This window comes from Hordeum vulgare, chromosome 2H (genome assembly GCF_904849725.1).
Source record: "Hordeum vulgare subsp. vulgare chromosome 2H, MorexV3_pseudomolecules_assembly, whole genome shotgun sequence".
Classification (NCBI taxonomy): domain Eukaryota; kingdom Viridiplantae; phylum Streptophyta; class Magnoliopsida; order Poales; family Poaceae; genus Hordeum; species Hordeum vulgare.
Window position 1 is genome coordinate 289297204 of NC_058519.1, and position 13219 is coordinate 289310422.

Genomic DNA, 13219 nt, shown 5'->3' on the forward strand with positions numbered 1-13219 from the left:
ATCAAGGAATGTGATATCCATTGACACATTCCAAATAAAAGGAAACACGATATCAATAGAAGGAAAACATGCACGAAGTATCTAGTTTCCAAAATAGAGCGCGGTTTCAAGCAAATCAAACCCTTGACAAATTTTTATGATGGCACACAGCATCATAAAGAGCAAGACTCGCTTTCCATCAACACACGCTTGATGGGGTCAAAAGATTTTATGATAAACACATAAAAAGAGTGTTCTAAAAAAATAAGAGATAAAGAGGAATTTTTTTGCATGCACATGGTGGGTCTAACAGAAAAAGAAGGGGAAAGAGGAGAGAGGCTCACCGATGGGGTTTGTGCATACAAAAATATCGTCGGACGCCCAAGCGTCCACCGGGGGGCTGGATTTAGTCTGGTGTCACCGAGGCTAATTTTAGCTAAATCCAACGTAAAACGATGTCGTGAAAGCGCAAGTGGACGATTTCTCTACAATCGGCGATAAAAAGGTGCTTGCGGGGCCGTCTAAGGACGCGATTAGAGATGCTCTCACAACGTGTGGAAGTGATTGTTAGGCCTTGTACAATGCAAGATGCTTCGGGGAGGTGTTTAGAAAAATAAACTAGGCTTTCTTTAAGCAGCGATGTTTATTTGTACAGAATAGATGCTTAGTTAAATGTCCCTTTTGTAAAAATATGCACTGATGCTTTTAAAAAACTTGATTTATTTTTCTAAACACCTCACAAAGCATCTAACATTATAGAAGGCCGTGGAACGAGTGCTCGCCATAGTGTGGCCAATTCGTCCGGCTTCGTTCCGACCATCTACAGCGACTGACCGTACGTCCTCATCCGCTCACCGGGCGGCAATATTTTACTGCGAATGATTTAGCAAGCGAATTTTCACTGCACGAATCAAATGGCAGCGCAAGAGAGGAAAACGCGACATAGGCAGTAAAAAAGGGCGCCTCGGCGTTTTCGAACCAAAAAGGCCGAGGCTCTGTTTGGAGGGGTACTAGACAACAGGAACTTTCCCCATTCCTTCTTCAAACCCTAGCTCTCCGCTGCCCGCCCCTCACGCCTCTCGCCGTCGCCGTACCGCCGCGCCCATGGCTAAGACGCGCCCGCCCAAGAGGATACTCGAGTCCTACACCATCAAGGGGTCCGACAAAGTCATCAAGCGTGAGGCTCTCCCCCCAATCGTCCCCTCCCTCTGATCCCGAGTTTTCTGGATTATTTTTTTGGGATTTTGTTTTTGCGGCAATAATTTGTGGTATTGATTGGCTGGTCTCGGTGCCTTAATCTGTTGTTATTCCTCGGGGGGAGTTTAATTTCACGAAAGGGAGAACTGCTTGGAACATTTTAGTTGCTTAGTTGTTTGAACCATAGTGAAAAAAGCAATTGATTTTTGCTGTTCACTTCGGGGATAAGCTGGATTGCTAGCCAGCTCAGGAAGAAATTAGCACATTGAAACTTGAAAGGACATTTTAACACATAATTGTTGCTGTGTTGTTTGAATTTTACAAAATGATAGATCATCTGGTTATTAGCAATGACAGTGCTCCTCAGTAAAACTCAAGTTTTGTATGTGTGTGGCCAAATTTTGTCTCTTCAAAATATTAAGTTTGACAGTGTGTCTATGTCCTCGTGCGCATGCAGTCCGCTCGAATTAAGTTGGGTAGTGTAAGGAATAGAAAGGGAATGGATGGAATCGATGATGTATTGCTTGAACCTCGTGGGCATATATATAAGAATACACGATTAACTTGGAGTACAAGACAATGTATAATAAATTCTACGGTATCCTATCTTTCCTAACATTCCCCCGCAATCACAACGGTAGCAACGCAGACAGTGAGACTGGAGAAAACTCTAAAGGTAAGCCGACGGACACCCCCAACAGTCGTTACGGTCGATGCATTGCGGAAGTTGTGGATGGAGTGAAAATCGACGAGGTTGCTCAAGCAAGGTTGTAGCCCTTTGTGTCGATGTTGAGGTAGCCGAGAGCGTTAGATGGTGTAGCTGTGGTCGAGGTAGCCATGTGAGGGACACCGTGGTTGATGTTGAGTCGGGTGACCGTTGTCGAGGTAGTCGCTGTGGAGTCGTGGTTTCACGAAGGCGTTGTGTTAGTCATGGGCGTAGTGGTGTCAAGGTAGCGGTGTGCCAGGAAGAAGACAATGTTGGTGAGGCGTCGCGTTGGGTTTGCCAAGCCTGGGGACACGTAGTGGACGAAGGCACGCATCAGTGTTACCAGCATTGGGTATGCGTCGATGGACGAAGTCGATGTTGACGAGGCGCCACACCAGGCTTGCTATGCTCGGGACACGTCGTAGACGAAGCTACGCGTCGGCGTTGGCAGCATCGGGCATGCGTAGACGGGGGCCAACACAAGCTGTACGCCATGTTGAGGGGGCTAGCAGAGGAGGACTCAATCGGCATGTGCCCTATGTTGCCCGCTCTTGTTGGAGTAGATGAAGTGGTCGGAGAAGACGACGACGACAATGGCGATGAGCTAGTGCTGGATGAAGACGAGGAGGTGGGCGGTGGCGTCAGCGGCTACCGAGCTAGCGACGACGACCTGAGGAGACAGCGGCGTTGGCTAGGTTAGAAGCGCGGTGATGGTGCTCGAAGTTGGCGAAGAACCCGGCAACATGCAAAAGGCCATGCGCGGATGTCGGCGTTCTCGCGCCTAGGTAGGCGACGCGACACATTAGACGTAAAAGTCAACACGCGGGGACGACAATGGACCGTGTGCTGCGGCGCTATGACCCAAAGGTGCGATGCAGTTGCAACACGTAGTTCGGGGCGACGTCGGGGAAGACCTCAAGGTGGCGGCGGGGACCACATGTGACACAACAACAACGTGCGGGTCGGTGTAACCGCGGTGAAGACCTCGGGGCGGCGATGTGGACCGCGTGTTGTGGCGCTACAACCCGAAGGGGCGACGCAGTGATGGCCCGCAGCTCGGTGCAGTTGCTGGAAGAACCACGGGGCGGGGGGTGTTATGGCCCGATGAGGCGATGCAGCGGCAACCTTGCTTGATCGATGTAAGGGCACGCTGGACTCAAGAACGATCTTTACGGAAACCTACGAATGCGCACGCAAGCGGCGATCGGACCGATTGTGCGGTAAGGATGAACTTGATCGCGTGCGCTCAGATGATCAATTCAATCGCCCACGCAACATTGTATGCCAACGAAGCAGCCCAATGTCTGCGTGCACGAGCAAGCGAGTGACCAAGCTAGGGGTCTAAATAAGCATTTTACTAGATTTTGTATATAGTGCCACTAGGGGTCTAAAATAAGCATTTTATGGTCATGCTTAGAATAGCGCAACCGTATACATATATATGGTTATTATGTCTTTGCCACCTGAGGTCTATACCACCCCCTAGCTGCCATCTTATCTGGCTTTGAGATTCGTGTCACATCTTTTAGGTTTGTAAATGGTTAGTCGTGTGCGTGTGTGACGAGGGCAAGACGTCCCTTCCTTTCCTTGCTTCGCTGAGGGTGTTTGCCTTGCATCGTGAGCTTCAATGAAGTCCATGACATCATCTCGTGCTCTGGTCGCGGGCTTCGTCGACCTCGCCGTTCCTAACCTGCAAGATTGGAGGAGGTTGCTCTTGCGAAATGTTGTCGGGATGTCAAAGTTTTGATTGGAGAAGCCAATAATAAGAAATGCTATGTTTTGTTGTCGTGTTTTTGTTGCCCTCCATTTGTTCATTGAAATGTGTACAAGAAACCGAACATATTTTCCTGCATGTTTCTCTTTTGTTCACGGACTGCTCTTAACTGTATCTTTTGACCTGGGAATATGTTTATTGAAAAACATATCCCCGTTAACTTTGGTGTAAATAACATGGTAATGTACGTCCAACAGAGATGATAACTCATGTACAAATACCAAATAACTTTTGATCCAGGAAAAAAGTTGTTGAAAAACATACCCCGTAACTTATCTGCAAATAGCATGGTAATATATGCACTGTAGACGTGATAATTTACGTACGGTAACTTTTTGACCGCGGAATAAGTTGTTGAAAAACATACCTTCAGTAACTTCTGTGTAGATAGCATGATAATTTATGCATAACAGAGCTGATAACTTAGTACAAACATGATGGTTACTTTTGACCCTAGGAAAAAAGTTACTCAAAACATACCCCGTAACTTCTTTATAAATAACATGGTAACATACGCATTGTAGACATGATAATTTACGTCTAAACACTGCATTAACTTTTTGACCTCGGTGGAAAAAAGTTGTTGAAAACGCACCCTTGATAGTTTCTGTGTAAATAGCATGATAATTTTCTTACCACAGATCTCATAACTTGCATACGAACACCAGACAACTTTGATCCGGGGAGGGAGAGTTCTTGAGAACATTACCCCCGATAACTTTTGTGTACAAAACATGATGATTTAAGCATAGCAGACATGATAACTTAGGTACAAAACAACGCGACAACTTTGGCACGTGGAAAAAGAGTTGTTGAAAACATGCCCTCGATGACTTATGCATATAAATAACATGGTAATATATGCACTGCATATTTGATCACTTAGGTACAAAATGCCGTGGTAACTTTGAACCGCGTGAAAAAAGTTATTGAAAAACATACCCCTGATAATTTTTGTGCAAATAACATAGTAATATACATATCGTAGGCGTGGTAAGCCCGAGCGTGGCAAATTTTGACCTAAAAAAAGTCGTCGGGATCTATCAACATGAGATCTTGTTTTGAAGGTCTCGTCATGACGATTTGTATATGAAAATGTATTTTGAATACAAAATATTTTGAATTTTTGAAATGGGAAGAATCTAAGACATCATTTTTTGTCCTCTAGTGCACACATACATGTGCATGTGGAGAAGGGTGGGGAACAATTTTTATGCCCTTGATTACTTCAGTGAAAATTATCATGATACCACATGTGTGGTAACTTGTGTAGCCTAGATGGTAGCTTTTAATCCGAAAAGAAAGTCGTCCAAACATATTAACATTGAATCTACTCCCTCTGTCCCATAATATAAGATGTTTTTGCAAGTCGTTTTAGCTTGCAAAAACCTCTTATATTGTAGGACGGAGGGGATAGTTTTGAAGGTCTTGTCGTGATAAATTTTTATGCGGAAACAAATTTGGATTTTTCAAAATGGGGGAGAAACAAAGATGATATCAACCTTTTGTCCTCTAGTGCATATATGCATGTGCATGCCGAGAAAGGTGGAGGGACCATTTTATGCCCTTGGTAACTTCAGTGAAAATACCATGTTAACTTACATACCATAGGGGTGGTAACTTTTGATCCAAAAAACCGTTGAAACATATCAACATGAGATCTAGTTTGAAAGAACTTGTTGTGACAATTTCTTTATGTCAAAACAGATTTCGAACCAGACCGACGATTTGAGCTCCAAACATTTTGAATTTCGAAATAGGGAGAATCTAAGATGACATCATTTTTTTGTCTTCCAATATGTGCATGCATGTAATTAGAGATAAGTGCACATGGAAGGAGAGGGGCTATTCTAATGCATGTATGCATGTAATTAATGAGGAGGATGGATGTGTTTGGTGGCTAAGTTTATAAACAGAACGTTTGGTAGTTATGGTGATGCATATATTATACTTCCTCTGTACCTAAATACTCCATCGGTTCCTAAATATAAGTCTTTGAAGAGGTTTTACTAAAAGACTACATACAGATGTATATAGACATATTTTGGAATGTACATTCATTTATTTTACTCCGTATGTAGTCACTTAGTGAAATCTCTAAAAAGACTTATATTTAGGAACTGAGGGAGTAGTTATGGTGGTGCATGCATGTAATTATTTAGGTACAGGGGGAGTATATAGGAGGATTTTCTATGTATAGTTCCCATAGAACTCGTGTAAGGTTTTGATGGTGTAAAACTTTCTAAAAATCGTTAAAAAAATATTGGAACACTGACACCTATAATATAAGCTGATCCAACGCAGCGGTTGGGAAAATACGACTTTATGTGCCCTTCATAAAAAAAGCAAATAGCTGAGTCAATATATCGCAGTGAGTTGAAATGGTTGTTATTTTTGCCAAGGCCACATGAACTCATATTTTCGTAACCTGCCCTAGTGACCCTCACGCTACGGAGGCTTGTCCATCCACCAAGTCCCGAGCTGTGTCGACCAACGCCTGTCTTCGGGAAGCGACCGTGGCCTGTCTTATCCATCTTGAGAGGGGTGCCCACCCTTTTATCACTGACATACATATACATACGCGCGCGCACACACACACACATATATATATATATAGGGAAAATACCTTTTACTATCCGGTGTAGTTACTTTCATGTCTCATATACTATCATGTGGTAGTATATATATACTAATTTATTATTTTAAGAATGTTTACATACTGTATATAAGATACTACAAAGTATGTTACATAAAAATATATTTAATCCATAGTTTTTATAATATTATGAAATACGTACATATTTATACGTAAAATGAGTATGCTAAAAATATGATACATAATATCTAAAAAGTAGTATATACTATTTAAATATTCTTATATATACTACATACTACGCGTACATACTCTTCAATATGATAGATATTACTTACAACATACCAAAAATAATAATAAAAAAAAATATATAGGAAAAATACATCCCCTACCACCCAGGGGTAGTTACCCCACATGTTCAATATACTACCATGCGGGAGTATATATATTAATTTATCATTTTAATTATGTTTATATACTGTATACAAGATTTTTCAAAGTGAGTTACATGAAAAAATTACAAGTTGACCCATAGTTTTTATTATATTTGTGAAATACATATATATTTGTATGTAAAAAAGAGCATACACAAAATATGATACATACTACCAAAAAAACCCAGTATATATACTACCTAAACATGATTATATACTACATACTACGCATACATACTCTCCAATTTGATACATACTCCATACAACATACAAAACGCAAGTGGTGGTAACTACCACCGGTGGTAGATAAAATTTGTCCTATATAGGAAATATGGTGTATGTACTCCTATTCTTAATATACTTCATATACGCATTGGTTATACCTCTTTATCCTTTTCAATATACTTCATTAAATATTCTAAGATACCTCAATATGAGTTTTGTTGAAAAAATATCAGTTGCGACGTAGTTTTTATAATATACCTTTTTCACCTATAAATAAAGCAGTATATACATAAATCTTTAAAAATATGTAAACTCACATGAATTTTTTCATAAAACTCACTTTAAGGTATCTAGTAATTATTAATGAAGTATATTAAAAATAATAATGAGGTATAAAAGACTCATCTATGTGGTACATGAAGAGCGGGAGTATGTACTCCCAATAGTATATAACCATTTTCATATATACATATATATACTCCCTCTGTTCCTAAATATAAGACCTTTTAGAGATTCCACTATGAACTACATACGAATGTAGACATACTTTAGAGTGTAGGTTCACTCATTTTACTCCATATGTAGTCCATAGTAAAATCTCTAAAAGGTGTTATATTTAGGAACGGAGGGAGTATATATATATATATATATATATATATATATATACACCATCCGGTGGTAATTACCACCACTTCAAGTTTTTTGTATGTTGTATGTAGTATCTATTAAATCGGAGAGTATGTACACATAGAATGTATTATATAAGAATGTTTAGGGAGTATATATACTACTTTTTTAGTAGTATGTCTCGTATTTTAAGTATGCTCCTTTTTACTTACAAATATAGTCGTATTTACGAAATGTAATGAATAAAATATGCCAACTTTTTTTTTCATGTAACTCACTTGGAATTATCTTATATATAGTATATCAACATACTTATAATGAAAAATTAGTATATATACTATCACATGATAGTATATGAGACATCCTGGATGGTACGATGTATTTATATATATACTCTATTAGACACCCAGGGTGAGGAATAAGTCAGGACGTAAATTTCTCACATGCATGAGGTAATTTTACGTCTGTCCTTTCCTTCACGGAAGAGAGGAGTTTCTTTTTGCCAGGCCGTAATCTTACCTTTCTGTTTGTCATGTCGTAATCTTACCTCACCTAGTTTCCTTTCTTACCTTTCACAACCTAGCCGTGGGAGATGGGGTGGGGTGAAGAATAACTATTCCATAAAACATAGTTATTTTTTCACTTTGGGTGAGAAATAGTTATTCATATATATGGGTCGCGCTATTCATCACTCTGTATGAGGAATAGTTATTCTTCACCCCCTCTATTTTTACATGAAAGCAACGTAATTTTATGTTCCATAATTTTTGTGTTATTTCATATGTAAAAAGAGACTGTAAGAAAATAAATAGTCATCATAAAAAATATTATATTTCACATAAAGTTATAAGCATAAAACATAGTGTAAAATATACATAAAATGCAATTTTTTTGCTCTTAGAAACTATATTTTTGTTTTTATGTCAAATTTTACGTAGTGAATCAATATGGATGTAAATATTTGTACAACAACAAGAAAGCTTTTAGTCCCAAACAAGTTGGGATGGGCTAGAGGTGAAACCCATAAGATCTCGCGACCAACTCATGGTTCTGGCACATGGATAACAAGCTTCTACGCACCCTGTCTATGGCTAGTTCTTTGGTGATGCTCCAATCCTTTAGATATCTCTTTACGGACTCTTTTCATGTCAAGTTCGGTCTACGCCGACCTCTCTTGACATTATTAGCAATGCTTTAGCCGTCCGCTATGCACTCGGGCTTCTGGAGGCCTGCACTGAATATGCCCAAACCATCTCAGACGATGTTGGACAAGCTTCTCTTCAATTGGCGCTACCCCAACTGTATCTTGTATATCATCATTCTGAATTTGGTCCTTCCTTGTGGCCACACATCCATCTCAACATGCGCATCTCCGCCACACCTAGCTGTTGCACATGTTGCCTTTTAGTCGGCCAACACTCAGCGCCATACAACATTACGGGTCGAACCGCCGTCCTATAGAACTTGCCTTTTAGTTTTTGTGGCACCCTCTTGTCACAGAGAATGCCAGAAGCTTGGCGCCACTTCATCCATCCGGCTTTAATTCGATGGTTCACATCTTCATCGATATCCCCATCCTTCTGCAACATTGACCCCAAATAACGAAAGGTGTCCTTCTGAGGTACCACCTGCCCATCAAGGCTAACACCCCCTCCTCCTCGTGCTTAGTAGTACTGAAAGCGCACCTCATGTACTCGATCTTAGTCCTACTAAGTCTAAAACCTTTTGATTCCAAGGTTTGCCTCCATACCTCCAACTTCCTGTTGATCCTCGTCCGACTATCATCGATTAGCACCGCATCGTCCGCAAAAAGCATACACCATGGGATATCTCCTTGTATATCCCTTGTGACCTCATCCATCACCAAGGCAAAAAGATAAGGGCTCAAAGCTGACCCCTGATGCAGTCCTATCTTAATCGGGAAGTCATCAGTGTCGCCATCACTTGTTCGAACACTTGTTACAACATTATCGTAGATGTCCTTGATGAGCGTAATGTACTTTGCTGGGACTTTGTGTTTCTCCAAGGCCCATCACATAACATTCCGCGGTATCTTATCATAGGTCTTCTCCAAGTCAATGAACACCATATGCAAGTCCTTCTTTTGCTCCCTATATCTCTCCATAAGTTGTCGTACCAAGAAAATGGCTTCCATGGTCGACCTCCCAGACATGAAACCAAACCGAACTTTGGTCACGCTTGTCATTCTTCTTAAGCGGTGCTCAAGGACTCTCTCCCATAGCTTCATTGTATGCCTCATCAATTTAATTCCACAGTAATCAGTACAACTCTAAACATTCCCCTTGTTCTTGAAGATTGGTACTAATATACTCTGTCTTCATTCTTTTGGCATCTTGTTTGCCGGAAAAATGAGGTTGAAAAGTTTGGTTAGCCATACTATCGCTATGTCCGCGAGGCCTCTCCACACCTCAATGCGGATACAGTCAGGGCCCATCGCCTTGCCTCCTTTCATCCTCTTTAAAGCCTCCTTGACCTCCGACTCCTGTATTCGCCGCACAAAACGCCTGCTAGCATCATCAAAGGAGTCGTCCAGATCAATGTTAGAGCTCTCACTCTCCCCATTGAACAACTTGTCAAAGTACCCCCGCCATCTATGCTTAATCTCTTCGTTCTTCACCAGGTGTTGCTCTGCTCTGTCCTTGATGCACTTGATTTGGTCAACACCACTCGTCTTCCTCTCTCGGATCTTGGCCATCTTATAGACGTCCCTTTCGCCTTCCTTCGTGTCTAACCGTTGGTAGAGGTCCTCATACGCCCGACCCCTTCTTCACTCATAGCTCGCTTTGCGGCCTTCTTTGCCATCTTGTACTTCTCTATGTTGTCTACACTCCTATCCAGATATAGGCGTCTGAAACAATCTTTCTTCTCCTTAATTGCCTTCTGGACATCATCGTTCCACCACCAGGTATCTTTAGCTTCTCTTCTACTTCTCGTGGACACTCCAAACTCCTTCGAGGCCACCTTACGAACGCACGTCGTCTTGGATGTAAATATTTATATACAAAATAAAATATATTTATGAAACGATCGTAAGATTACCTCGGGTGAAGAATAACTCATTCTTCACCCTGGGTGATGAATAGTATTACTATGTATATTATATATATAGGCATGAATAGACTTTCTATATAGGGATTGACTATTCGTCACCCTGGGCGAGGAGTAGTTATTCTTCACCCTCTATTTTAGCATCAATGCACCGTATTTTTAGAGTAAATTGCTGAAAACCACAACATTTGTGGCTAGGGTACTCCAAAACCACCAATGAAAGACCATCACTTCTGTGGCAAGTGAATAACAAAAAGCACTAATTCGGAAGTGAACGTGAGTAACAACAAAACTGATGGGTGGGACCTGTTTGTTAGGCTGATGTTGCGAAGACTTGTCCTAGTCAACGTGTTGACCCGTTGAGGTGGATGGGACCTCACCTGTCAGCCACATGTCTTGTTTCCCCCTTTTCTTCTTTCTCCTTCTAGTGAACTTGGCGGCGCGGCGTGGATCGGCGTTGGTTGACTTGCAGCACTGCCGTGGGCAGGGGCGCGGGCACGCGGGACTCGACCTCGTCGGAGTGGGTAGGGCACGTGCACGTGGGGCCTCAACCTTGCCGAACCGGTTAGGGCACGGGCACGCGGGACCTCGGCCTCGCCGGAGAGGGCAGGGGCGGGCACACGGGGCCTCGACCTCGCCAGAGAGGGCAGGGGCGCGGGCACACGGGGCTTGACCTCGCCGGAGTAGGTAGGGCACGTGCACGCGAAGCCTCGACCTCGTCGGAGCGGGTAGGGCACGGGCACGCGGGGCCTTGGCCTCCCTGGAGACGGAAGGGGAGCGCACGTGGGGCCTCTGCTGCGGCGCTGCAGGCGGGCGCGGGAGGCACGTGGGCGGTCGAGGAAGGCGGCGCTGCGGGTGCAGACCGGCAAAGCGTAGGCGTGGACGTGGGATGGCGGCGGCGCTGCGGGTGCGGATCGGCAGCGCATAGGCGCGGTTGCGGGATGGCAGCGGGTGCGAGGCATCAGTGTGGCGGGAGCGGGCGGTGCTTGCCGGCAAGCTCGAGGCGTCTGGGCTGCAAGGTAGGCTCTCTAGCGGACGCGCCTCCTTGAACTCGGTCTCTCGCCGGCGATGGAGGTGGTGAGAAGGGAAGGGAGAGAGAAAAATTTGAGGAGGAAGAATGTGTGAGGCAGACAAGTGGGACCCCCGTCCACCTCAGTAGGTCAAACATTGACTAGGACCATTCTTCGCCACATCAACCCAGACATGTGGGTCCCACCCGTCAGTTTTGATATTAACGGGACTCAGTTCCTAATTACTGCTTTTTGTTACTCACTTGCCACAAAAGTGGTGCTCTTTCGTTATTTTCGGCAAAGATGATGGTTTTGGAGTACCCTAACCACAAATTTGGTGGCTTTCAGCAAATTTTTTCGTAATTTTACGTCCCGTAAATTTTATCTTATTTCATACATAAAAAGAGACCCGACTGTAAGAAAGTATATAATCACCGTAAAAAATATATAATGTCACGTAAAATTACAAACATAAAAACATAGTGTAAAATGTACATAAAATACAATTCTTCTGGTCTTATGACCTTTTTTTTTGTTTTCTCATGTCAAATTGTACGTAGTGAATAAATATAAATGTAACTATTTGTATTCCATTTATTTATGAAATGATCGTAAAATTACCTTGGGTGAAGAATAACTTATTCTACACCCTGGGTGATGAATAGACTTTCTATATATATTGTAGGACAAATTAGGACGTATTTGGGATTGTGACATATTTGGACAAATATTTCCTACCACCCTGTGGTAGTTACCCTCACATGAGTTTTGTATATTGTATGTACGCGTAGCATGTAGTTTATAATATATTTTGATAGTATGTACTATTTTTTAGTATATTATTTATACATTTAAAATGAAAGTATCTTCAAAATAAACTAAAACTATGGACTCACATGCAAGTTTTTCATAGGGCTCGTTTTGAAAAATCTAGATATAGTATATAAACATATTTAGAATGATAAAGTAGTATATATATTATCACACGGTGTATAATTTTGACATTATATTTTTGTTCTCACAAATGTTGCACAAAATGTTAAAAGCAAGGACAGTGAAGCGTTACTTTGCTGAATGTATGTCTTGCTGGATTGACCTCACTTCTCGATGCTCCAAAATATCACTATGTCATTGTGATCCTAAATTACCTTGATATTTTGATAATGACCTTTTCAAAATGAACCAATTAAGACCAATCTTGCTATTGTCTGATTTTCACACGTGTTTCTTCCAGCTGGGGACTGCGTGCTAATGAGATCAGCTGATACATCAAAGCCACCATATGTGGCAAAAGTTGAGTCCATCGAGGCAGCAGGGTCTCGAGGCACAAATGTGAGAGTACGGGTTCGATGGTACTATCGTCCAGAAGAATCGATTGGTGGGAGGCGACCATTTCATGGTTCGAAAGAGGTATTCCTCTCTGACCACTATGATGTACAGAGTGCTGACACAATAGAGGGAAAATGCAATGTCCACAGCTTCCGTAGCTACACAAAGCTTGATTCTGTCAATGCCGAGGACTTCTTCTGCCGCTTTGACTACAAATCAGCATCTGGCAGTTTTGTGCCCGACCGTATTGCTGTGTAAGAATCCAATGCAACCTCT

At 42.2% G+C, this 13219-nt stretch overlaps 1 protein-coding gene across 3 annotated transcripts in view; it reads left to right on the forward strand.

Moving 5' to 3' along the window:
* The first annotated feature begins 942 nt into the window (after nucleotides 1–942).
* Nucleotides 943–13219, forward strand: part of LOC123426108 (chromatin remodeling protein EBS-like) — a 71592-nt gene continuing 59315 nt past the window's right edge. The window contains exons 1-2 of one of the 3 annotated variants that reach the window (XM_045109885.1): nucleotides 943–1156; nucleotides 12849–13197. In XM_045109885.1, coding sequence (XP_044965820.1) covers nucleotides 1084–1156; nucleotides 12849–13197 — 422 coding nt within the window. In that variant the 5' untranslated portion in view covers nucleotides 943–1083. The remainder of the gene's footprint in view (nucleotides 1157–12848; nucleotides 13198–13219) is intronic. The other 2 variants (XM_045109887.1, XM_045109886.1) reach the window with 2 other exon arrangements.